This window comes from Gopherus evgoodei, chromosome 1 (assembly GCF_007399415.2).
Source record: "Gopherus evgoodei ecotype Sinaloan lineage chromosome 1, rGopEvg1_v1.p, whole genome shotgun sequence".
Lineage (NCBI taxonomy): Eukaryota > Metazoa > Chordata > Testudines > Testudinidae > Gopherus > Gopherus evgoodei.
This window is the reverse complement of record NC_044322.1, coordinates 188,846,218-188,874,013: the sequence shown is the minus strand read 5'-3', so window position 1 is coordinate 188,874,013 and position 27,796 is coordinate 188,846,218. Positions and strand designations below refer to the sequence as shown.

Here is a 27,796-nt window from a genome sequence, read left to right as displayed (position 1 = left end):
GATGGAATCAGAACTTTATTAGGACAAACTAGGCACAGTTGTTTAAAATCTCTTGTTCAAGGAAGCATACGTCTTTTCCGGATTCAAAAATACATGTACATAAATCACTTACAAACTAAAATGTTTTCCTCCTGGTTCATGTGCAGGCAATTGTACCAAACCATGCACTGCATTGGACTCAAGGAGTGACAATCACTTTCAACAGCAGGTATCAGAAGGAATAGATCAGTCCTGTCTTAAATCACTCCAAGCCCATACGCACACAATTCAACGATTTATAAGCAGCTGCACATGTTCAAAAGGGCAAGGTAAATGCAAGGGAGTAGGTTGGACTAGGCTAGTTTATCCTCCAAAGATGGAAAGATAAACTTAATTGTTTCAGTTCTGCAATGACCAAATGAATGGAGGTCAAGGTTGGGTTTGGGGACTAGGAACTATCCTATGTGGTGCTTGAACAGCCTTGCTTTGGGATCCTTGTTTATCTCATTGCCAGTGTTGCCATCTGATGAGGGCTCAGGGTGACCGGCATGGTGAAAAGAATCGGTGTGTTTGTCAATTTCTTAATGAATAGTTGCCTATCATAAGAACTGGCAGACTCAGCAGAGCTGCCAAGGACTGACTGAGTCATGGAGGCCAGAGAGTACTCTCACTCTAGATTGAAGTTGTGTTTCCTTGGCCGGGCAATGGGTTCATTAGTCAGGTGGAGGAAGCTGGCACAACCACTGCCTGTGCTGTAACTCTTCTGAGGATGAACAGAGGACATCACTCTCCAGGGCTGTCAGTCTAGCACCCTTTCGAAAGAACTAAATGTACTTAAAACATTTGTTAAAGAGAAAACAAAATCATGTCTTTCCACACCATAGTCCCTCCTTTTTCCAGTGACATATTTGCATCCATAGGAAAATCTATTTATTTTGGTTAAGTGGACATTTCTCTTGAAACTAGTCTAATATGTATCTTGGGAAAATTCTTTAGGCCCCTTCAACAGGTAATCTGAATAATATCTCAGGGATGCCAGGATATGTCTGTTGGCCTGACCCTGGGATGAAGGTATTTTCATAGCTGGACACTAAGGCACTTTATTTTTTTGAGGAAAATAGACAATTCTTAACTACTAGTCAAATCTTGAAGGGGCTATGTACATAGTGTCAAAAATTCAAGTAGAATTCATTGCACATTTACGTGGTATAGGTAAGGCAAGGTGGTATAATGTGCAGGAGCGGTTCTATGTATTTTGCCGCCCCAAGCACGGCAGTCAGGTGGCTTTCGGTGGCATGCCTGCGGGAGGTCTGCCAGTCCCATGCCTTCGGCGTACCCGCCACCGAATTGCCGCTGAAACCGCGGGACTGGCAGACCTCCTGCAGGCATGCTGCCGAAGGCAGCCTGACTGCTGCCCTCACGGTGACCAGCAAGCCACCCCCCATGTCCTGCCGCTCCAGGCACATGCTTGGTGCGCTGGTGCCTGGAGCCACCCCTGATAATGTGTCTGGGCCCAGGCAGAGAAAAGTGAAGAGAGAGAGAGCAAAATATAAAGCATTTTATTCAAAGGCCTAGTGTTTTATTTCTGTTTTTCTCAGGAGAGAAAAGTTGTAACTTCGTGTGCTTGCAAAGTGGATTTAGCTCCATGTTAAAGTAATTCCAAAGCAACAGTGAGGTATCCAGTGTATGGTGAGTTCAATATTGCAGCTCATGGCCAGCCTCATTTTTAAAGGGGAGATGCAATCTCTGGAGATTACAGGTCCTGCTAGCCAATGTTCCATCTCTATCTGACTAGGAATGGCAGGTCCTGTGGTCCCTGTAGGTGGCGCCTCTCCATTAAATATGAGGTTGGTTACCATCTGCTGTATTTTCTGCAATTTAAGTGCTGTGTTCAGGCTCCTGGCAAGTTGCCAGTCTGCCGTCTATTGGGAAAGTTTGCCCCTCCCTGTTTTAAAAAGAAGTGCTATCTGGAGTAGGGCAGTGCCATTCACTAAAAAGGAGCAGAGGGACATAAAACAGAGAGCAGAATGGCAGGAGTTCAAAGGCCACACTGCAGAAGTTTTGCTTAGCATTGAGGCTTTCCCTCCCTCCTTGCCCCACCTGGCAACAGGTCACACGGACAGGTCATCTGACCTAGCCTTACTGCTGGCGCGGCTGGTCTTACTGAGCCTGCGTTTCTCATTGAAATAGCCATTGGAGACCTGGTGGGGGGTAGAGTCATTGGGTGCCTCAGGACTCTGTGCATAGTTGATCTGAATAAATTGGCCTTCTCCAGCTGCATTGTCTTGACTGTGGACCCTCTCAGTGGCAAAGTTGTCCGTGTTCTGCTGAGAGGCCATTTTATTGCTGAAAGGGCTGATGAATTTCCCATTGGAATTGACCAAACACTGATTAAAATCTGGAGGGGGAGTGCAACTTTGAGCCATCTCCACTTGGGGTGCAGGCTCCAGTTTGCCAGCAGCCATAGTGGGGCTGGGTTTGTAAGATTTAGCACACTTCTGCTTGGCTTTTTTCCACCCCAGGTGGTACAGCTCGGCCAGGCTCAAGAAGAGCGACAACACCGCCACGGACAGCATGAAGATGATGAAGACGTTCTTCTCTGTGGGCCGCGAGACGTAGCAGTTCACGGGGTGAGGGCAGGGGTCCCGGTGACAAGTGTACAGGGTCTGCAGGAAGATCCCGTAGAGGATGTATTGTCCAACGATGAAGGCCACTTCCATTGTGATGCGGATCAAAATGCTGTAGACATAGGTGTTCAGCAAGCTACCCTGGAGTATTATTTTCCCACTTGATTCCTCCCCACTGGAGAGCTCTGCCTTCTCTGCCACAGGGTACTCCTGTTGGTGGTAAGAGTCGCCACTGCTTCTAATCCCCTTTGGCCTCATTTCTGCCTCCTTCATTTTTCTCTTCTCCTCTATGCGCACCGTGTGCATCGCATGCCCCATGTACACCAGGGACGGGGTGGAGACGAAGATGACCTGAAGGACCCAGTACCTGATGTGGGAGATGGGGAAAGCCTTATCATAGCAAACATTCTCGCAGCCAGGCTGCCGGGTGTCACACATGAAGTCAGACTGCTCATCTCCCCATGAGGACTCCGCCGCTGTGCCCAGGACCAGCATCCGGAAGATGAAAAGCACCGTCAGCCAGACTTTCCCCACCACGGTGGAATGCTTGTGGACCTCTTCAAGGAACTCTCCCAGGAAGGTCCAGTTATCCATCTCTGCTCAGTGGAGCCACAGCCTCTGTGGAGAAAGGATGGTGAGAGAGAGGTTCTGAAACAGGTGAGAGGAACTCCTTCCTTATATCAGAAAATGCTGCATTTGAAAGGCACTGAGAGTCCGTCAGGAATCTGCTGTGAATGTGTGTACTGAAACACCCTTGTGAAAGAAACTCTCCCTACCCCTACTTCAGTAGGGTAGTATAGCTATGTAAGTTCAGCATCTGGCTTTGAGCCTCACTGCTGAAGACAGAACACAAAATTAGATGGTTCATTGATCTGTTCTGGTTGTGGTAGCTTCTATAAAGTGTACATTAGTATAAAGACTACAGAGTGTTAACTGGGCTGCTAAACTATTTGAGATGTACCCGACTTTATTCTTGGTTCAGGAAATATTTACTCTGTGGTCTGAGCTTAAATTTATCCTCTGTGGAATCTGCATCTAAGATAGTTCTCCTTCTGCTGTATGGATAGCAGAACTGTTCTCCTGGGATTCCCCAAATGTACTGATACTTTGAGAGGTGAGATTTGAATCCAAAGATAGGACTGAGCAGTATCCTTTCACTTCCTCTTGCATATGCTGGCCCTCTGCTCTAGCCTATTTTAAATGGATACATCAGTGGCACAGATGTGCTAGATGTTTGAAATGCATGCAGCATCTTCTTATTCTGCTGGGTTTCATTTCAGAATTGAGTGCCACCATTAAAATAAATGTGTAGGGAACCCCCCTTCCCTCAACCAAGCTCTAAGATTTCATTTTGTTGTTGCTATGTGTAGTTAATTCTAACATTTTCAGTCATAAATCAGAAACATTTTCTGGGCCATCAATGATCTCAGGTCCTCTTCCAATCTTGTAATCCAAATTCTGATCTTTATTCTTGCTTCAGAACACCCCTTTGTCTGATACAGGAATGCTGTAAAATCTTAGCATCAGGCCTTGCTATTTTTAAGTTTGTAAGTCAAAATTCATCATTCAGGTGAAAAGAAACCTCCCTCTGAGATGTACCATGGGACTAAAATTATCTATAAAGACCATTAGTTAGTTATAAAGATCAGATAAGAGGCATGGAAATATGATCTTGTACTGAAAGCTCAAGGTTAGGAATTGAGAGATCTGGTTTCTGTTCTATCCCAGATCTGCTAGACTCCCTCTGGTCACGTCACTTAATCTCTCTGTGCCTCAAATCTCCATCTGTAATATGGAGATAATGGGCTTGATTCAGCTTTATTGTAACTCTGGAGTAAGAGAGATACAAGAGAGATTAATTTGGTCCAATTATACTCACCGTACCTACCTTACAGGGGCATTATGTGGCAAACATCTGCAGAAGAAGTTGTGATCCAAGGGCAGATGTGCTATAGGAGTGTACAATGTTTTGATGTAGATAATATGCCCAATAAAACACCCCTTTCAAAGACATAGTATCTTATGACCTCTTAACAAATGGAAAACGTATTAACTACAATGGCAAGATAATAAGAATCACCACATGAGGGAAATACGGACACCACAAAGGTCAAGAAACATAAGTCTTTCCTAATCATCCCTTGTCTTGTCTACAAGTGCTAATGACTCTCCCTGAGCAAAGATTGTATAACTTCTGTGGAGAGTGGAGTTTCAGACTTCATTGAATTGTGAAAATTTACTGCAGCAATATGGTTGAGATTTTACATGCACAAAAGTTGAAGTATACAAGGTGTGACAGACCCAGGCCAGTGGGGTACAGGAGTCTGGTAGAGGGCAAATATACTGGTCATTGGATGAGTAGTTTTCTGTTCCCTGAGTGGCTGGAGCAGGGGCTGCACTAGAGTAATCAGGAACCTGCTAGAACTAATCAGCCTTAATTGGAACACCTGCAGCCAATCAAGGCATGCTAATCAGGGCACATACGTTTAAAAAGGAGCTCACTCCAGTCAGGGAGAGGAGAGCCAGAGGAGAGGAAGTGCATGTGAGGAGCTGGGAGCAAGAGGCGCAAGGAGCTGAGAGTGAGAGGGTGTGCTACTGGAGGATTGAGGAGTACAAGCGTTATCAGACACCAGGAGAAGGTCCTGTGGTGAGGATAAAGAAGGTGGTTGAAGGAGGCCATGGGGAAGTAGCCCAGGGAGTTGTAGCTGTCATGCTGCTGTTACAGGAGGCACTATAGACAGCTGCAATCCACAGGGCCCTGGGCTGGAATCCAGAGTAGAGGGTGGGCCCGAGTTCCCCCCAAACCTCCCAACTCCTGATCAGACACAGGAGAAGTTGACCCAGACTATGGAGAAGATCACTGAGGTGAGCAAATCTACCAATAAGCGCAGAACCCACCAAGGTAGAGGAGGAACTTTGTCACAACTGGTGTCGGCACTGGGATTTGGTGTGCACAGCACGGCAGAAGAAGGAGGGTGATTTAGAAAAAAGAAAAGGAGAGGGTTTATTTTTTTTTTCACTACAATGGATGACTTAGTGCTGGCATTGATATAAGCTACAGCAGCCCAGCAGGAGGCTACCCCTGTCCAGGCAGCTGCCCAACAGGAGGCAGTGCGGCTGCAGCAAGAGACTAATCGCCTGCTGATGGACCAGGCTTCTCAAGACCGAGCTATGTTGCGGTAACTGGTAAACCAGGTAAAGACCCTTACAGAGCTGAACCATGGCCATGATGGGATGCAGATCATATGGGCCAGCCATTGGCTGCAGAAAATGATGCGAGAGGATGATGTAGAGGCATACCTTCTGGCCTTTGAGAGGACAGCCCTACAGGAGACCTGGCCTCGAGATCAGTGGTCTGGCATCCTTTCCCCATTCCTGTGTGGGGAGGCCCAAAAGGCCTACCATGATCTGCCTGAAGAGGCTGCAGCAGACTACCCCAGCTGAAAGCAGAGATCCTGACCAGATCTGGGGTAATGACTGCAGTGCGGGCCCAGCGGTATCACGAGTGGAGGTACCAGGAAAACAAAACCCCGCGGTCCCAATTGTATGACCTCATCCATCTCGCATGAAAGTGGTGGCGAACGGAGTCCCGGAGTCCAGAAGAGATACTAGAGGTTCTGGTCATCGACCAATACATGAGGGGACTACCACTAGACCTTCGTGCCTGGGTAAGCCAGAACGAACCCTCCACCTATGATGAGGTTGCCGCACTGGTAGAGAGGCGAAGGACAGCGAGGGAGCTGACCCGACCAGTTAAGGAAGAGGCACCCTGGGTTAAACTAGCGGCACCAAGCCCTAGAGCTCGGGTGACTGGGCAACCAGGAGATCACAGGTGGAAAAAGAGAGGTGCTGAAGGCCCACCAGAGGCCACAAAGAGTCGGAGCACTGAGGGAGAAGAGGATTGTGATGTTAGATTGCCCAAACCAAGAGACCGGGGAGTGCCTAAGGCCCCATACAGATGTTATGCCTGCGGGGCGTGGGGACATATAGCTGCACAGCGACCCAATGCGGAGGAGCCTATGCAGTGTAACCTGGGGAACTTGGGAGACCCATGCTGCCTAATCCACCTTGTGGGGGTCTCACTAACCCCACATAGGTACACCAGACCTATAACGCTAAATGGGTTAGAAACCACAGCACTGGTTGATTCGGGGAGTGCTATCACGCTTGTCTCGGGGAAGCTCATGAAGTGCAGTCAGCTGCTGCGGGCTAAGCGTACGGGGATAACATGAGTCCATGGGACAGTTGGTTATTACCCCACTATCCCAGTAAAAATTGAGATTCAGGGGAACACTACTGAGGTAGCAGCAGGTGTAGTCCCTAAACTCCCATATCCGGTGCTCATAGGGAGGGACTTCCCAGGTTTTGGAGACTTACTCCCAGTAGGAGGATTGGAGAAAGAGGGGAACTCTGAAGTAAGTGAGGCATCCACAGTAGACTGTCAACCCCCAGTCTTCTCTGAAATATCCCGTGATTTATTTTCCATTCTCAGACAGGGTAGAAAGTCGAAAAGGGAAAAGAGGTCAGCGAAGGCTTGGAAACCCGAATACTGACTCAAAGCCAGTGGGTCGCTCTCGTAGGTAGGCAGACCCAAGCAGCTGAAAAGGAGGCCACCCAGGAGGGAGAAGCACCCAAGTCTGACCCCCCACCCTAACGCTTCTGAACCAGTAGAGGCAACAGAGACTGGGCCCCTAGATCTTGGGCAGATTAGCCCTGGAAGAGGAAATTTTGGATGGGACCAGGCTGAAGACTCAAGGTATGACAACATTAGAAAGGAGGTGACTGAAATAGATGGGGTCCCCGTGGAAGGGAAAACCCAAGGACCAGGACCCTACTTCATAATGAAGAAGAATCTCTTATACCGGGTTGCACCAGTACAGGGGCAGGAGGTACAGCAGATCCTAGTACCTCAAAAACACCAGAACACTGTATTGTCTTGCTCATAGTCATCTTTCTGGGTGGCACTTGGGGGTAGAGAAGACCCTGGCACGAGTCCTACGATGGTTCTTCTGGCCTGGAGTTCATGAAGAAGTGCAGAGGTACTGTGCATCCTGTCCAGAGTGTCAGCTGCACAGTCCCCGTCCCCACTTGAGGGCACCTTTAGTATCCCTTCCCATCATAGAGGTCCCCTTCGAGCGAATAGCCATGGACCTAGTGGGACCCCTAGAGAAGATGGCTCAGAGCCACCAATATATACTTGTTTTGGACTGTGCTACTCGCTACCCAGAAGCTGTCCCCCTGCGGAACACAGCCTCTAAAACGATAGCCAAAGAGCTGGTGGGAATCTTTGCCTGAGTGGGGCTACCAAAGGAGTTACTAACAGACCAAGGAACCCCATTTATGTAAAAACGAACGAAGGACCTCTGTACGTTGCTCCATATACCCTGAGAACGTCAATCTACCATCCGCAGACTGATGGGTTGGTCGAAAGGTTTAACCAAACCCTCAAGGCTATGATAAGGAAGGTGGTAAGTCGGGACGGGAAGGATTGAGACACCCTACTACCCTATCTTATGTTTGCTATCCAGGAGGTACCTCAGGCCTCAACTGGGTTTTTCCCCTTCGAGTTATTATACGGGCGTCGCCCCCGTGGCATACTAGATATCGCCAAAGAGATCTGGGAAGAAGAACCCAATGAGGGGAGAAATGTAATAGAACATGTAATACAGATGCAAGACCGGATAGCCCGGGTCACCCCTATTGTACGGGAACGTTTGGAAAAGGCACAGAAGGCCCAGAGAACCCATTACAATCGCCAGGCAAAAGTCCGACAGTTCCAACCAGGGGATTGGGTGATGGTGTTGGTACCCACAGCAGAAAGCAAGCTTCTGGTCCAATGGCAGGGGCCCTATGAGGTGGTTGAACCCATGAGGGAAGTAACCTACAAGGTGCGGCAGCCAGGACGCCGAAAACAAGAACAGATTTATCACATCAACCTTCTGAAACCCTGGCATGCACAAGAGGCATGCATAACTGTCCAAAAAGACCTAACCCAGGAAAACAAGCCTTCCAAAAAGGTGAGAGTGTATCCTGATTTAACACCAGACCAGAAGAATGAGGTGTCTGAGATGATCTTCCCGAACCAAGATGTGTTCTTGACAAAACTGGGTCGAACAACCGAGACATATCACCACATCATCACGAATCCTGGGGCCAGAATAACAATGAGGCCCTATTGGGTGCCAGAGGCCAAAAGGGAGGAAATAAAAGCAGAAGTAAAAAAAATGCTGGAGTTGGGGATCATTGAAGAATCCCACAGTCAGTGGTCCAGCCCAGTCGTGCTGGTGCCCAAATCGGATGGCACCACAAGGTTTTGCAATGACTTCCAGTGACTAAACGAAGTATCCCAGTTCGACACATACTCCATACCTCGCATAGATGAGCTAGTGGACCATCTGGGTAATGCCCGGTACTTGACTACCCTAGACTTGACAAAGGGGTACTGGCAGATTCCCCTTGCAGAAGACGCAAAGGAAAAGGCTGCGTTCTCTACACCAGAGGGTCTTTTTCAATATACTGTCCTCCCTTTTGGACTACATGGGGCCCCAGCTACTTTCCAGCGCCTCATGGACAAGCTATTATGCCCGCATAACAGTTATGCAGCTGCCTAGTTGGACGATGTGGTCATTCATACCCCAGACTGGGAAACCCACCTAGAGAAGGTGGAGGCAGTCCTTGATACCTTCAGGTGAGCTGGCCTTACAGCAAACCCTGCCAAGTGCTCTGTAGGGTTTACGGAGGCCAAATATCTTGGCTACATTGTGGGAAAAGGTCTGGTAAAACCCCAAGTGAACAAGTTGGAGGCCATCCAAAATTGGCCCCGACCACGTTGCAAGAAACAAATCCGGGCATTCCTAGGTGTAGCGGGTTATTACCAACGATTTATCCCCCACTTTGCCACAAGGGCAACCCCCCTGAAAGACCTAGTGAAAACCCGTGGACCTGATCTGGTGAGATGGTCTGAAGCAGCAGAGGAAGCATTCACAGACCTATGGAGTGCCCTCTGCAGTAACCCTGTACTGATAGCCCCTGATTTCACCAAGGAATTTATCCTGCAGACTGATGCATCGGAAATAGGATTGGGGGCCGTTCTATCACAGATGGTCGGGGAGGAAGAACACCCATTTCTCTACCTCAGTAGGAAACTCCTTCCAAGGGAACAAAAATATGCAGTGATGGAGAGAGAGTGCCTCGCTGTAAAATGGGCCATGGAGGCATTGCACTACTACTTGCTTGGGAGCAGATTTGTCCTCGTGATCAACCGTGCCCCTCTTCAATGGATGCAGTGGAACAAGAAGAACACAAGGGTGACCAGGTGGTTCTTATCCCTCCAACCTTTCCAGTTCCGTGTGCAACACAGAGCAGAGAGCCATCACAGTAATGCCAATGGCTCGTCATGTGTGCACTGTCTGGCATCCCAAGCTGCCCAGCCCCTTAGTGTTGAGCAGGGAGGAGGGATATGTGACAGACCCAGGCCAGTGGGGTACAGGAATCTGGTAGAGGGCAAATATACTGGTCATTGGATGAGTAGTTTTCTGTTCCCTGAGTGGCTGGAGCAGGGGCTGCACTAGAGTAATCAGGAACCTGCTAGAACTAATCAGCCTGTCTGCCTTAATTGGAACACCTGCAGCCAATGAAGGCAGGCTAATCAGGGCACCTGCATTTAAAAAGGAGCTCACTCCAGTCAGCGAGAGGAGAGCCAGAGGAGAGGAAGTGCATGTGAGGAGCTGGGAGCAAGAGGCACAAGGAATTGAGAGTAAGAAGGTGTGCTGCTGGAGAACTAAGGAGTACAAGCGTTACCAGACACCAGGAGAAGGTCCTGTGGTGAGGATAAAGAAGGTGTTTGGAGGAGGCCATGGGGAAGTAGCCCAGGGAGTTGTAGCTGTCATGCAGCTGTTACAGGAGGCACTATAGACAGCTGCAATCCACAGGGCCCTGGGCTGGAATCCAGAGTAGAGGGTGGGCCCGGGTTCCCCCCAAACCTCCCAACTCCTGATCAGACAGAGGAGGAGTTGATCCAGACTGTGGGGAAGATCATTGAGGTGAGCAAATCTACCAATAAGCGCAGGACCCACCAAGGTAGAGGAGGAACTTTGTCACAAAGGATATGATTATTATTGTAACAATAAGTTACCCCTTTGTTAAATAGTGTGGGGAGTAAAATGTAACACTGCACATTGTGCTTTATACTACAATATATATGTACAGTGTCCTCCAGTTACAGCTCATTGTGAGCTTAATCCTCAAAACTGGCTTTGGCTGCTCTATGCTCCTGCAGGCTGCACTTAAGGGATAGCCAGAAATTCCCCCTGACAGAGGAGAATTACTAGGTGGCTGTTCACTTCCCCCACTCCATGTAGGGAATGTTTCAGGATGGAGAGGGGACATGCCACAAATGGGACTGGGCAGAGTGAGTGGATGGGTCTCAGGCTGATCCTGTATGGCACACTGTCTGAATTTTCTGACTTTAGTTTAATGTTGTGGGAAAACACTATAAACAGACAAAGAATTAAATGTAGGTTGATATGTTGGTGATATGAGTTATTTATGAATAGTTACTATGAAATGATGGATCATGTTTCTTGGATGTTGCTTGGTAACTCCATAATGGGAATGATGTGGTATCTACCCTGTTATCTCCAGATAACTCTGTAAATAGTCTATGTTACCAGTGAGTCCAATGTGCCATGGCATAGTTGTATGTATGAAATGTTTTTTCCACAGGGCACAGTGAACTGAGATTCAGCTGTACACTTTTCTCTCATCTTATGCATGTGCATGTCTACTACTTGCATGTGTTCTTTTAGGATTCTGCCTTTGCTAGGGAGCCACCCATAATTTGAAGTAGATGGGTGACTGATACTGCCAATATGATTATATCCTATCAACAATGGTTAATGCTAGTTGGCTTTTCTCTGTATACCGTTTGCTAAGGCAAAAATTTCCAGTGCCCTCTTTTGCAGTAAAATTTTAAATCCAAATAGTTGCCACACTGGTCTTCTGTGGACTTGAATCATGGATTTAGCTCAACTTCTCATCAGTTCTAATGGTTTCTGTCACACACTGTAATTGTGTACAGTGTTCCGATGTTTCCAAAGCGCTAAAACTTGTTGCTCAAGTTACAGGACTCTGCAGATCTAGACATGAATTAAATATAAAAATCTAAATTAATGCAAGATTAAGGTGAAAAAATAAAGTATATGAAAAATCCAGAAATAATGGAAAGAGTTATTGGAGTAACATTAACTTACCCACATTTCACATTCATAATATTTCCCCATGACTAATTGGACTGTTTAAATACATACCTAACTTTATACTATGGGTTGAATCTTCACTAGAAAGAAAGGTGTGTTTTTAACTCAAGTAGCTAACATGAGGTAAAATTCTACTGAAGACTACTCCTGGGGGAATCCTATGTCCTGTGGGGAGGAGGTGCAGAATTCATACCTTCTGCAGATTTCTTGGCTCACCCGCAGAAAAATGGAGGAGCAAAGAAACCTGTGCGGAACACAGCCTGGGCACATTTGCTGGCAGCAGCCGGCAGCAGAAAGATCACCACTGGGGGGAGGAGGGAGACTGGGCATGCGTCCCTGGAGAGACATTAAGGGGATGGGGCTGGGTGCCAGCCTGCTTGCCAATGAGTGAGTAGGGTGACCAGATGTCTCGATTTTATAGGGACAGTCCAGATATTTGAGGCTTTTTCTTATATAGAAGCCTATTACCCCCGACCCTGTCCTGATTTTTCATGCTTGCTGTCTGATCATCCTAAAAGAGAGAGAGACTCACTCTGTCCCTCTTGTTCCTGTTGCTACATCCTGGGCTTGGAAGCCTAGTGTGAAGCAGGCTCTGTCCCTGAGGCAGAGCAGAAATGTACCAGTTAAACAGGCAGGCTGCTGATGTTCCTACCGTTAGTTAATTAAGGCTCCTTTACCTTGCCAGAGTGGTGTAAAGGAGCCTTATTGTGTATGACAATAACAGAATCCTCAGCTAGGAAGGTCTATGTGCTTTCTTCCTTTTTTTTTTCCTGTGCCAGAGAGGCACAAGATTAGATTACAGCTCAGGATCTATTTTACTTATCCATTAAAAAAAAAATAAAAATGCCGGACAATGATTAGTAAAACTGTATGACTTTCTTGTGTGAAAGTCTGAACAATTTAAAGTGACATTCTACTTTATAGAACACCAAACACCAAAATAAAAGTAATGTCATTTAAATGAAAATCCGGGATTATAACTGGAATGCGGGATCATGGTTACCAAGTATTTGTAATTTAACTTTCATCTGTTTAGGAAATGCTGAACAGTTATTGTGATTGTTTTTCTGTATGGTAGTTTAAATAAATTACCCAAATAAGTGAAACTGGTGTGATTATATTGCATTATTTTGACAAATAAAATTTGCAGAATTTTGCATTTTTTGCCACAGAATTCCCCCAGGAGTAGAAGACACACCAGTTTGGAGTTTTCATAGGAATGAGCTGACTGAGGCGAACTCTAGGCTCCTTCATAGTCTTTAACTCCACCTGCTAACATGAAAATGTCATTCTGCCTTTCTTCATTAGGATTTTACCTCATGATAACAGGTTTCAGAGTAGCCGCCATGTTAGTCTGTATCCACAAAAAGAACAGGAGTACTTGTGGCACCTTAGAGATTAACAAATTTATTTGAGCATAAGCTTTCATGAGCTACAGCCCACTTCTTTGGATGCATAGAATGGAACATATATTGAGGAGATATATATACACATACAGAGAGCATGAAAAGGTGGGAGTTGTCTTACCAACTCTGAGAGGCCAATTAAGTAAGAGAAAAAAACTTTTGAAGTGATAATCAAGATAGCCCAGTACAGACAGTTTGATAAGAAGTGTGAGAATACTTACAAGGGGAGATAGATTCAATGTTTGTAATGGCTCAGCCATTCCCAGTCCCTGTTCACACCTAAGTTGATTGTATCTAGTTTGCATATCAATTCCAGCTCAGCAGTTTCTCGCTGGAGTCTGTTTTTGAAGCTTTTCTGTTGCAAAATTGCCACCTGCAGGTCTATCATGAATGACCAGACAGGTTAGTGTTCTCCTACTGGTTTTTGAGTGTTATGATTCCTGATGTCAGATTTGTGTCCATTAATTCTTTTGCGTAGAGACTGTCCGGTTTGGCTAATGTACATGGCAGAGGGGCATTGCTGGCACATGATAGCCTGTATCATATTGGTAGATGTGCAGGTGAACGAGCCTCTGATGGTATGGCTGATGTGATTAGGTCCTATGATGTTGTCACTTGAATAGATATGTGGAGAGAGTTGGCATCGGGCTTTGTTGCAAGGATAGGTTCCTGGGCTAGTGTTTTTGTTCAGTGATGTGTGGTTGCAACAGAAAAGCTTCAAAAACAGACTCCAGTGAGAAACTGCTGAACTGGAATTGATATGCAAACTAGATGCAATCAACTTAGGTGTGAACAGGGACTGGGAATGGCTGAGCCATTACAAACATTGAATCTATCTCCCCTTGTAAGTATTCTCACACTTCTTATCAAACTGTCTGTACTGGGCTATCTTGATTATCACTTCAAAAGTTTTTTTCTCTTACTTAATTGGCCTCTCAGAGTTGGTAAGACAACTCCCACCTTTTTCATGCTCTCTGTGTGTGTATATATATCTCCTCAATATATGTTCCATTCTATGCATCCGAAGAAGTGGGCTGTAGCTCACGAAAGCTTATGCTCAAATAAATGTATTAGTCTCTAAGGTGCCACAAGTACTCCTGTTCTTCTTACCTCATGATAGTTAACTAAGTTAAAAACATACCTTTTATTTGTATTGAAAACAAGGCCTGTGTGCAGAGTGGCAAGCTGATAATATTATGAGAACCTTATCTTTTCCATTTTCACACATTTGTGTCTTTAGATTTAATAACCTTAAAATTAATGTGAGTAGTTAATTTTTTGTGCATTTTTAATAGTCTTAACAGTGAAGTGAAAGTCGTAGCTGCTGTTCTGCTGTCTGTGATGTCACAGAAGTAGGACTTTATTAGGCTCTACTAAAATCTTAGCAGATGCCTATTGAGCATACTCAGAAGAGTTTATTTTCAATCACTGACCATTTTATTTGCTTGTTAATTCATCCACTCTGCAGCTTAGATTCTTCCTCACTGAAGACCAGTCCCATTATAAGACTGGAGGTTTTTGTTCAGCTGTTTTTTATTTTTTAGTGAGCTAGTAAGCCATTCATAGAGCTTCAGCCAGGGTTCTCAAACATTTTGAAGTCATGACTTTGTTACAACAGAGAAAAGCTTCAGGACCGCCGCTCCCTTCCCCACATCATCCCATAAAGTGAAGAAAGCTTGTCATAGTCCCCTGAAACCTGTTTCTGACCTCCCCAGGTTGAAAATATCTGACCTAAGCTTTCTCCCTGGGCTTGGTTGTTCCTAGGCGTTTTCCCTGCAGTAAAACTCCATCCTTGCTCCTAGTTCCTTCTGCTTCTGAGAACGAAAGAAAGAAAGAAAGAAAGAAAGAAAGAAAGAAGAGTGTGTGTGTGTGTCTAAGACCTTTTATACTCCTAAACTGGAGCTAATTGGAGACCCTTGTGATCTAATCCCACTGTGACTCAGCAAACATACTTCTGTATATCTGCAGGGTCCCATCACCTGATATCCAGATGACTCAACAAAAGAGCTCTGGATATGCATACAGAGTCTTAGAATCGGCTGCCCTGTTACGGTCCCTTAGGCTGCTAACTTTATACTGGATCAACAGATGAGCTGTGTGCACTCATGAGATCTTGGCAACAGTGGAAGTTCAGCAGAGAAAGTGTATGTGACAAAGACCAGCTGTGTATAAAATGGTGGCCATCCCAGTTTTAATCATCGCCTGGAACAATATTAATGTTAGGGGAAACCAAATATCAAAGAGCCGGACTACACATGGAATCCAACCAACTTTATGCCTTGCGACAGAAGAATTCTCAGATAAAAATGCTTCAGCAAAAGCAGCACGTGTTAGAACATCAAGCTGGCCTGAGTACAAAGCACTCATATCGGCTGTCATTTGTGTTACCTTCTTCTGGAGGAGGTAAGTGTTCAAGTTCCTAGTTTCCCTTTATTGATAGCACATACTCTGAATGACAGACAGGCAGTATTTATGCACTATTACTTCTTGCTCTGGATGACGCACTGACCTTGACAGACAGGTGATGGCTTCAGAGAAAGGTTAAGAAATTCACACTGATGAGGTAGGTGGGTGTGGCTGTGGCTGTTACAGCCACAAGTTTCTGCACTTCACAATTTCCTTATTCCCTAAGCCTTCCCTCCTCTTCTGCTCTGGAGATGCCAAAAATCCACTAGCTCCCCTCTTTGGAGGATTGGCTGGAATATCAGCAGCAGTGACATAAATAGCTGAGCTCAACACTTTGCACTAACTTTTCCCACAAAAAGGTGACAGGAGGACGCTGGCCCTGCAGGATGTTTCTAAAATTAGTGGAGAGACTGATTATAGCAATGCATCAGCTCCATCTGGGCTCACTTCTCCCCTTTAAATGGCATGCAGGGCCGGCTTTAGGAAGTGCAGAACCCGATTCGAATAGTTTTGATGGGGCCCCAGCAGGGATGACTCACTCGGCAGCACTCCAGGTATTCAGCAGCGGGTCCTTCACTCGCTCCAAGTCTTCGATGGCACTTAAGGACCCACCGCCGAAATGAAATGCAACCAAAGACACAGTGTGAGTGAAGGACGTGCCACCAAAGTGGCGCCGAAGACCTGGAGTTCTGCCAGGTGAGTAAAAATTAAAAAGACACTTAAGTTAGGCACTCTTCTGTAGGGTGTGGGGCCCTCTTAGACGCGGGGCCTGATCCAAGGGAATTGGTGGAATCAGCCTAAAACCGGCCCTGATGGCATGGGACCCTGATTTGGACATACTGACCATGCACATTCAAAGAAACTCTCAGGCAAATATTCATTTATCTGCCAAAGGTCTGTTAACTGGAGAGAGAGAGAAAGAAAAGAAAATAGTGGCTTGATCTCTCATGTATCTGACATCTGGTTGAAGTGGGGCCGAGGTGTGATGGGGAAGTGGGAGATGTCAGGGAACCTGAAGATCCAGGGGCAGCTCCAGGCCCCAGCACGCCAAGTGCGTGCTTGGGGCGGCAAGCCGTGGGGGGTGCTCTGCTGGTCCCCGGCAGGGCGGCAGGCAGCCAGCCTTCGGCAGCATGCCTGCGGAGGGTCCTCTTGTCCCGTGGCTCTGGTGGACCTCCCGCAGGCGTGCCTGCGGAGGGTCCGCTGGTCCCCGCTGCTCCACCGAAGGCACGCCTACGGGAGGTCCACCAGAGCTGCGGGACTGGCGACTGGCAGAGCGCCCCCCTCGGCATGCTGCCATACTTGGGGCAGCGAAATGTCTAGAGCCGCCCCGGGAAGATCATACACCAGGTAAGCATTGGCAGAGTAGAGCACCTCCCCCTCCCAACATGCATCCTACACTGGAGAGAAAGATGTTTTTGTTGGAGGAGCCAGCTCTGCTGGCTTCACCCCAGTGAAGAGAACCATTCCCTCAAAGGGGGGATTTTCAATTGTCCAGTTACAGCCAGACTCTCTGGCTCCTTTGCGCTACCTGAGCAGGACAAAAGGAGCTGCATGGGAAGTGAGAATCTGGCCCTCATGTCCTGCAGAGGTGCTAATCACTTGCTGGCCATTCACACACAGAGAGTGCTTTTAGCTGTCCAGATCCCATCACAGACAGACAGAGCTTAGATAATAAGACTTTTCCATAATACCGCTCATCTATGTATCTCAAAGCAGTATGTAATTAAGCCTCATAACACCCTGTGAAGAAAGAAAGTGCCATTATCTTTATTATGGAGATGGGGGAATTGAGGTGGAGAGAGACTAAGGCCCAGAAGTGCCTAACTCTCATTGAAATCATAGGAGTTGGACACCTAAATACTTTTGAGGATCTGGGCCAAAGTGGCTTGTTCAAGGCCGCACATTGAATTGGAGGCAGACCAGGTGACGGAGCCCTGACTCCCAAACCTATGTACTATAGACTGCTACAGAGAGCTCTGCTTTAACAGATTCCATCACAAACTGGAGCTCATGCTCAAACTGGGACATGGTGGTCTCTTGACACTAGGAAGAGCTTCTTCGAGGGAAACTAACAGGGACTACCCCTTGCAATCCTGCCATCCTCAACATATACACTGGTTGAGCCAGTAAGGAGCACTTCTCAAGAGGATGTCACTTGTTGAATGTTTTACAGGCCACCGATCCAATTAGAGGAATATATACAGCCTGCATCCACTGGATATTGTTTTTCTTCAGTGTCAGGGTCTGGAATGGAGGGCTTCTCCCATCTGTGTAGTTAATCCACCTCCCCAAGAGGCAGTAGCTAGGTCAACAGGAGAATTCTTCTGTCAACCTAGAGCTGTCTACACCAGAGGTTAGGTTGGTTTAACTGTGTCATTGAGGGATTGGATTTTTCACACTCCTGAGTGACATAGTTGTCCTGACCTAATTTCCTAGTGTAGACCAGTACTTTTTGGGGAGGACAGATATATGTTAAAATAGAAGTGATAATGCAGAAGAGTGAGAAATGCACCTGTCAAAGTAGGTGTGCCCCTTAAAATTCAGTAGGTGTCTGACAGTTGGAGCATAAAGTGGTACTAAAACCTAACACAGCACTGTGTGATCCCTCTTTACTGACATTGGCTGTTTCATATGCAGTTACAGAGAACAAGCAGTGATTAGTCAAGTGATGTCTTCCCAATCGTGTGTGTGTGTGTGTGTGTGTGTGTGTGTGTGTGTGTGTGTGTGTGTGTGTGTGAAAGAGAGAGAGAGAGAGAGAGAGAGAGAGAGAGAGAGAGCAGCCTGGTCTTCCTTACCAAGGCATGCAATGAAACAGACTGGTTTCCAGGCTTTGTGCCAATGGTCAGATCTGTGCATAGATCTGGACCATCCTGGTTTCCAATCACTCTTGCTTAACAGAGTAGACTTGCATGTTCACTCAGGTTCTTCTCCTGTCCCTTTGGACCGGCTTATGTGTAGGTCAGATATCCCTCCACTCCCTAGTCCCTGTTCTCAGTTCATTGAGATGTTTGTGAGGATCACACTGATGCCTGGCCCCTCAGCTCTTCCTTGATGAAGTGTCCTTTCCTTCCACACGCCAAATGTGGAAAATCTCAGAGTTCACAAAAAAGGGGAGTGAGAAGATAAGGCATTTGAATTAGTTCTCACCCCCTGAACACACATGGCCCTCACTGAACACCTTCAGGTGGATACATCTGAGATATGTCATACATGCAAGGCAGCCTGATGCAGAACATTTTAATCTGAAGAGTTGGTGGAAATTTTAAACTTTTCCAGTTGCTGAGTTAAATGGCTCTGAGTATTATTGTTTGGTCTGTGGAACCTGATGCTTTCTGTTCTTGATCAGTGTAGAATCATGCATTCATTACCATAGCCAAACTGAGCCCTGGCATAGTCAAGCTGAATTCAGTGGAGTAACACCAAGAATGAATTTGGCCCATAATATTTTAAAACTGTGATTTACAAGAAAATTTATTTTGCGCATGCGCGCACGCACGCACGCGCGCGCACACACACACACACACTGTTGAAGGCATCTTAATAAGGTTGCCTAGCCCACCACTCAACAGTTAGGAAATGCCAGTATTAAGGTTACTTGTGCATTCTTCATTCAGCCCTTTTGTGTATATGCATTATAATACAGTCTGTAAGTACATGATCACATATTATGATTCCACAGGACCTCTGCTTCCTTCAGTGCTCAGGATGGATGATGCTCACTAAATGAGCAGCTATTTGATATTTTATCTTATTCTCTTTGTTCAGTGTAAGATTACATGCCTTATTTTACTATACATTATTCAAACCCTGCTCTGAAGCCAGAATTATTATTTCCTTGTGGACTTTTCTATGGTGCTCATCACTATAGTTTTGAGTACTTCACAAACACTAATTTATCTTCACAACATCTCTGTGAGGTGAAGGGGTAGTATTGTCCCATTTTACCGACAGGGAACGGAGCTACAGAGAGATTAAGGCCAGAAGGCCCCTTAATATTGGACGCCCAATTTGAAACACCTAGGACCTGCTTTTTCAGAGTACCTAACACTACACGGCACTTCATAGGTTCAAAGCATAGGCGTCGACTTCTGCTCCTGCTGGTGGGTGCTCGACTTCCCTCTACCCCCAGCCCTGCCCCTATTCCACCTTTTCCCCAAGTCCCCACTCCCACCCTGCCTCTTCCCACCCCTGCTCTGCCTCCACCCTGCCTCCATTCCACCCCCTTCCCCAAATCTTCACCTCTGTCCCGCATCTTCCCCGCCTCCTCCCTTGAGCACACTGTGTCCCTGCTCCTACCCTCCCTCCCAGAGCACCGCCAGACAGCTGTTTGGCGGCGGGCAGAAGTGCTGGGAGGGAGGGGAGGGAGCAGGAACACGGCACACTCAAGGGAAGAGGCAGGGGGGAGCTTGGCTGCTGGTGAGTGGAGAGCACCTGCAAATCTTTCCCTGTGGGTGCTCCAGCCCCAGAGCACCCACACAGTCGGTGCCTATCGTTAAAAGCACAGTTCTCATTGACTTCAGTTGCTTCATCTGTGTTTGCTCAGCATCTCTGTAAGTCAGGCATGAGGGCCTCAAGCTGGGCACCCAGAAAATGAGGAATACAGAAGTAGTGACCATCTGTGAAAAGTATGGTGACTTGTCTAGCATTGCACAATAGAAACTTTGTGGCAGAAACCAGTACGGCATCCAGTTCTTCAGGGTAGCATTCAACTGCCTTACTCATGAGACGGTCCTTTTTTCTCCTGCTATTCCCTAACTTATTCACCACACACTTCCAGCGTCTGCATCAAATAAAGCAGGTGTCCTCAAAACACCAGCTTCTTTCACTACACCAACCTGAATCATCCCCAGAGCTAATCAGTCCTGTGCACTGAGTGAGGCAGGGAGCCTCTTTTTTTTTTCTGGATGAAAAATACAATTTTATAGGAAAAATTTTAACCAGTTCAGCTCTCAAGGCATGTCAGTAATAGCACAGGCAATGCTGCCTTACAAACAGGGACAGAAGCACTGGTGTAGCAAAGCTCTCTCTAGTTCCTCCATTAGAAGAGGTTGACCCCTTATTCCTTTACAGTAGGCAGTTTGCTTTATAGTTTGCATTACTTATTGTATGGCTATAAGTATTTCTTTGTTTCAGGAAAGTTCTGGAATGTAGAGTGTTGTTAACAAGGATCTCTCTGTTTTCTGTTAATAGCCAGAAAATTGATTTATTTTCCTCTTTGTATATTCTGATCCCAAAGATCACAGTTTGCCAGGTGTCTCCTGAGGGCCATTTCTAATTTTAAGACTTCGTCCTCGTGCCTCACGCAACACCCGAGGCGTGCTTAGATTTCCAGAAGGCCTTTGACAAGGTCCCTCACCAAAGGCTCTTACAGAAATTAAGTTGTCATGGGATAAGAGGGAAGATCCTTTCATGGATTGAGAACTGGTTAAAAGACAGGGAACAAAGGGTAGGAATAAATGGTAAATTTTCAGAATGGAGAGGGGTAACTAGTGGTATTCCTCAAGGGTCAGTCCTAGAACCAATCCTATTCAACTTGTTCATAAATGATCTGGAGAAAGGGCTAAACAGGTGCTAAAGTTTGCAGATGAAGAATTTTATTAAAGTGAATGAAATGAAATATACACGAGTTAAGAGGGAAGGTACTGTACATCTGGGGTCAGGCATGGGTTATGGAGGGTTACAGATATCGTTTGTAAGGATGAAAACATACATACATATCACATAACCGGCATAGACCCAGATTGGGGTGCAAAGGTTTTTAAAGTGTCAGTGGATAAGTGGGCTTGGGTATGCCACCCATGGAATGAATAAGGAGTCCAAGTCAGTATCGGTGTAGTGGATAAGTACATGGGTGGGGTTTGTCCCTTGGTCCATCAGGGAAGGAAGTGGGTTATTTCCCTGGTCGGTGGTCTCGGTTACTAAACTGCTCAAGATAAGACCAAAGCAGACTGTGAAGAACTTCAAAAAGATCTCACAAAACTAAGTGATTGGGCAACAAAATGGCAAATGATATTTAAGGTGGATAAATGTAAATTAATGCACATTGAAAAAAATAACCCCAACTATACATACAATATGATCGGGGCTAATTTAGCTACAACTAATCATTAAAGAGATCTTGGAGTCATTGTGGATAGTTCTGTGAAGATGTCCACGCAGTGTGCAGCAGGATGTTAGGAATCATTAAAAAAAGGATAGAGAATAAGATGGAGAATATCTTATTGCCCTTATATAAATCCATCGTACGCCCACATCTTGAATATTGCATACAGATGTGGACTTCTCATCTCAAAAAAGATATGCTGGCATTAGAAAAAGTTCAGAAAAGGGCAACTAAAATGATTAGAGGTTTGGGAATGGGTCCAATATGAGAAGAAGTTAAAGAGGCTAGGACTTTTCAGCTTGGAAAAGAGGAGATTATGGGAGGATATGATAGAGGTATATAAAATCATGAATGGTGTAGAGAAAGTGAATAAGGAAAAGTTATTTACTTGTTTCAATAATATAAGAATTAGGGGCCACCAAATGAAATTAATGGGCAGCAGGTTTAAAACAAAAGGAAGTCAACCTGTGCAACTCCTTGCCTGAAGAGGTTGTGAAGGCTAGGACTATAACAGGGTTTAAAAGAGAACTGGATAAATTCATGGAGGTTAAGTCCATTAATGGCTATTAGCCAGGATGGGTAAGGAATGGTGTTCCTATCCTCTGTTTGTTAGAGGGTGGAGATGGATGGCAGGAGAGAGATCACTTGATCATTACCTGTTAGGTTCACTCCCTCTGGGGCACCTGGCATTGGCCACTGTCGATAGACAGGATACTGGGCTGGATGGACCTTTGGTCTGACACAGTATGGCCGTTCTTATGTGCCACATATGCCCTGGAATGCTCTGTGACAACCATGCTGGACTGCTGAATTACTGATTCCTGCTAGTCTATTTTCAATACACTGAGATAAGTCAGAAATGAGACCAAATCAGAGCAGAATGTGTGAAATCTGTGTGAAGGTCAAAAAGGAAAAAGGGTTGCGATAGGAAGTTCTGCATTTTCTGGTAAGCTGCAAATTCCTTCTAGCAAAGCTCTGGAATTCCAGATCCCAAAGTATTGGGAGAAAATATAACATAGGGAGGAAAAAAATAGCTGATGCTTATAGTTGCAGAAATGTTTAGCATAGTTCCCCAGTGAACAGAGCTTCAGCGAGTCGGACGAGTATTTTGAACTCTGAACCCTCAGGAATTCTCTCAAACCAGAAGAATCAAAAGATGGGAAAAGAAATGTTTGCTCTCTCCTCTGGGGTGAGTTTCAGAAAAAGAGGAAGTACATAGTTGCTTGGCTTATAATGAAAATGTAGCAACTGTGTCCGGGGATTGTAGAATAACTGTCTCTCTCTCACTCTTTCTCTCTCTCTCCCCCTCCCTCCCCCCTCGGACAGCATAGGCAGCAGCAATACAAACCTCCCACACATGCTACCCAACCAATGTACTTCACCTCTAACCAGTAGAAACCCCATTGCTTAGTGATAAGACAGGAGCTCAGTAGTGGTGTCCCATTCAGTCTAAGGGCGTCTCGTGTGAGTTTTGCCAATAGGCTGTTGATTTAGTCCCTTACAATGTGGTTATATATATTCTATCAACTGGACTGCAACAACTACTCAATTTAGCTAGGCAATTGAACTGCCCTGAGAATGTCACAAAATCCTCCAGAGACTTCGCTATTGCGGCATGGATTTAATGTGAAAGGTGCTCAGAGACTATAGCTAGCTAGCTAGGTAGAGTGCGATTACATAGGGTCACTACAAACCTTTGACTGGTTTGGACCAAGCAATTAGGAGATGAAAGGCTCTGTCTCCCATGACAAGCGCCGTCACTAGCTCTCCCACAGTGGGAAGAATAAAGGCAACAATTTCCAGCTGGTTATGTATTGAACTCTGTTACTATAGTACCACAAATATTCAATATTAAAAGGTAAACAATGCAAAAATAAAAAAAAAAAGGTAGTTGGGGGAAAATAGGTGCAAGAAAAGCTACTAAGGAGAATGGAAAGTGCTGAGTGTTTGTCTCTGTAGGGCTTTAAAGTTATCAGTTTTTAACTGGGTTTGCTGGAATTAGGATGTGAACCAAGAGGAAGTTCAAAGAACAAAGGGCTTACAACTCTGAGTCTCAGTTACTGCACATCGCACACAATATATATGATAAGGAGACTTTACAGAGGTGGCACTGTACATTTCCATTGCTCTCCCTAGGAATGTCATGCAGCATTCTCAGGCTCTATGTAACGGTAGAGCTGGGATGTGACACCCACAAGGAAATGAAACTGGAACATTTTAAAAAGCATTCAGCATTCATTAGAAGAAAGCTGCTCCCAATCTACTGTGTGAAGCATTTATACATTGAACCCTTTCAATAGCAAGAAGTTCCCCACACCCTCCTGCCTCAGGACAGCTTCACGAAAAGCTGAGATTAACTTTAACCAGTGCTGCAATCTGCACATTTCACTGTAACAAGGCTATTTGGGGCTTTCATTCCACCTCATTGAGAGGTATCCCAGCTCACTAGCGACAGGTTCATCTGTAACTATTGTAGTTGCTTGTAATGAAAGGAGTTAAATTTTTAGAATGGCCATAATTGTCCTTAGTACTAGTCTGCATGTTATAGAAATAAATGGAAAAAAGAATGTGTATCCAAGTTCTTATTCTTTTTATGGCTACCCTTATCTTCACCCCCACCACCATTCCCCCTTGAGTCTAGCAGTGTGACTTCTCCCTAATACCTCTACAGCTCTATTCTTTTTTTCTAAATGACATTTTTTACTTACCTGATGTTCAATATCTCCTCTCTGGTCTCCTCCTTCTTCCTGGGGCTCCTTCTTCTTCTTCTGATATAGTCTTCTTTTCAGTTTTTTGTTCTATACTCCTTTAATCTTTCTCTCTCTTCTCCCCTTCTTTTCACCACTTTGTCTATCTGTCTGTCATTTGTTTTCCCCCACCACCACTTTCTGCCTTTCTCCCTCTTTCTCTCCACCTACTCCCTTTCTGTCTCTCTCTCTCCACACTGTCCCTCTCTGTCTCCTCCCCACTGCCCCCCCCCACTTTTTCTCTGTTCTTTGCACTTTCTCTCTCTCAAATCCAATTATCCATCTTTTTTGCTTCTTAAAAAATATCAGTTTCATGTGTTTTCCACCATTCTTGGGGTTTCTCTGTCACCCTGGTCTGTTCCTCACTGCAGACGCCTTGCACTGACTGCTGGCTTCACACTGTCCCATCCAGTTGCTAATACACATAGTTCATGCACCTCCTCTCTTAGATAACAAGCCCTGGTTTCAAACCTTCCTTTAAATTAAAAGAGATGGGGCTGCCCCCTCACTTATGCCAACCACAGCTAAGGAAGTTACTATGGGACCAAAACTAAAGAGGGTGCTGAGTGGTGTTTTAGGACTCTCTTATTAAAACCCAGCCAATCAAGCTAAGTTCCTGTGATGCAAGGGGGGGTCTCTTATTTAGCCAGGCATGCCTTGCACACCAGAAAAACAAAAGAAACATTCTAAATATAAATACATGCACAGCTCCAAAAGTTAAAATAAACCCCAAATACAGGATGCTTTATTTGGAGCACAGGAACATAGGAAATGCCATACCAGCTCAGATCAGAGGCAGGGCACTCCAGAATCTCATCTTTGACTATGGCAGAGGATGGGGCAAGAAACCTCTTTATGGACAAATATGGAATGACCTGCCCACAGGGGACATGTCTTCCTAATCCCTTCACATAGAGGTTGCCTTATGTCCTAAAGCAGGAAGGTTTATATCCCTTCTAAAAATGTTTTCATCCTAGCTAATGTTGGCTGTGCTCATTACTCATACTCATGTCTACTCCCATCATTCATTTCTATTTAATGCTTGCCTTCTGTGGTGAAAACAAATGCTGAGATTCCAGCCAATCTGAGCTATGGCTGCTGGCAGAAAACAAATCTGATGAACGTGTGATGTGGGCTTTGGCAAAAGAAAACTATATTCTGCATAATGGTTTCACCAAACGCTTTCTCTGGTAGCCTTCCTTCCCTCCAGTGACCCCACATGTAGTCAGAAGTAGTCCTTCTTTCCCATCCACATTATACTTTTGCAGTGATCCTTACTTGCTTACATCAACTAAAACAGATCAAGTCATTTGAGAAGTGAAGGTTGTTCTTGTGAACTGAGTGGAGGGTCAAGAACCAGGAGTTCCTGAATTCTAATCACAGCTCTGCCACTGACTTGCTGTGTGGCCTTGAGCAGCAAACTTAACTCTTGGTACTATATGTCCTCTTTATAGAAAAATCTTATGCAATAGAAAAGGATAACTTTTCTACAGGTTTTGTTGAACCTTCATATGTTATTAAATAGACAATTATATCCCTGCTATGGAATTCAATTGTATAGACAAAAACAAACAAACAAAAATATGTGGAAAGGAGAACAATATTAAATTCTTTAGGTTATTTATAGTCATTTCTATAGAGCCTTATTCAATTTCCACAGAGCCCTATTAGCCCCATGAATTTTGATAGGATTTGTCCATAAAGGCACATCTATAAAAATATGATAATGATACAGACCTAACTGACCAGGGTGGTTTTAGGATTGATTTGTTAATACTTGTTTGCTAGAGAGGTGCACACTGTTGTTATTGTTGGGTATGCTGTGGTTGTAATGAAACTGAAACTGCCCCTGCCCCTGGTGGTACTTTGCTGTACACATGAAGTGATCTGATCTGCTTTTCCTGGCTTAGTTCTTTTTTTTTTCACCCTAAGACTGAGCCAGGAGGATGCACTCTTCATTGGGTTGATCTGTAAACCCTGAATGTAGGGGGTTTCTGTGAGGCTGTATATGTATGTATGTGTGTCTGTGTGTATCATGTATGGTGTGGGGCTGATCCTGTTATACTATGCGGTCACAGGGACCCCTGCCCACAAAAGAACTGGGTGGTTTTTCTGCATGGATTGGAAGCAGGATTTAAGGAACCTGAGAGCAGATGAGCCTTTTTTTTTGTAGTCACATTAATTCTTTTAGTATAAAATCTTCAGTGTTTTGAATTTAATAGGATGTTTGCCACCCAAATCTCTCCCTGCCCCGAAGTATTAATCCAAGACAGGCACAGCAAAAAAAAGTGAGACACAAGAATGTCAGATTCATTTGAATTCAGAAACAAAGTTTTAAAGAGTTAAAATCAGGGCAGATTTCATCTTTCCTGAAGTAAATGGTTAGTTGCAAGCCTTGTGTTAGCAGTAACAAAGCATTGCATTGCTTTGTCGTCTGCTGCTGGTACTACTGATTACCTTTCACCTCCTTAGCATCTCAGAGAATCTCCAAGCATTTTGCAAACATGAATTTAATTAAGTCTCACAGCAGTCCTGCGAAGGTGAGAATTGTCTCCATTTTACAAATGGGAAAACTAAGTCATGGAGGGGCTAAGTAATTTGCCCAAGGCTTCAGCAAGTCATTTGCAGAGCCAAAAGCTGAACCCAGGAGTCCTGACTGGCTGCCTATCCCTGACTCTAGCCACCAGACACTGTTCTCTGTCTTATAAATATACACACTCTGGTTAAATCAATAACCATCTCACACAAACATGTTATTTTAATATAATAATAAGAAAACCATAAACTGTTACCTCTTTCTGCTGATTCTGGACAGGTGGATGGAACAACACACAATGCAGGGGGGTGAAGGTTACTGTTAGCTTTGGCACAGACTCTAGGGCAGGCTGGAACCCATCTCTCTGCTAGTGTCCAGTGCTCAGTCGGGCTCCTTGTCTGAGGGAGGACCCTTTAAATGGGGCAGACAAGCCCCAGATGGCTCCTGGAACACAGCCTCTTGTAGTCTGACACCAGCTGACTGACTGGAGATTCTCTAAAGCTTGAAGGATATAAGCTGGGGGTTCCCAGCTCCTGCTCTCTGCCTGACATTCACTGGCAGCTGTCTGCCCGTTGCTCTTTTAAAGAGTTGTCCAGGATCGGGATATAAATGTGATCTTACGCAGGCTGTATTGTAAGCAGTGACTTGGCCCAAGTTCAGCTCTTCCTCTGGCTCCCAGCTACTCTATTTTTAATGAAGGGTTTGGGGTTATCAGAAAGGAAGTCAAATTGTTTC

At 45.3% G+C, this 27,796-nt stretch overlaps 1 protein-coding gene across 2 annotated transcripts; it reads right to left on the bottom strand.

The window, feature by feature from the left end:
* GJA5 (gap junction protein alpha 5) lies at positions 1 to 27,641 on the bottom strand. 2 transcript variants are annotated; one of them, XM_030580606.1, is made up of 3 exons: positions 27,318 to 27,641; positions 2,114 to 3,224; positions 1 to 524 (listed from the first exon to the last, which is right to left on the bottom strand). In XM_030580606.1, the coding sequence occupies exons 2-3, from the start codon at positions 3,198 to 3,200 to the stop codon at positions 514 to 516; spliced, it is 1,098 nt and encodes a 365-aa protein (XP_030436466.1). In that variant the 5' UTR covers positions 3,201 to 3,224; positions 27,318 to 27,641; the 3' UTR covers positions 1 to 513. The 2 variants fall into 2 exon arrangements, with proteins under 2 accessions (XP_030436466.1, XP_030436456.1); XM_030580596.1 differs by lacking the exon at positions 1 to 524 and having other exon boundaries at positions 1,339 to 3,224.
* Between the last annotated feature and the right edge of the window lie 155 nt (positions 27,642 to 27,796).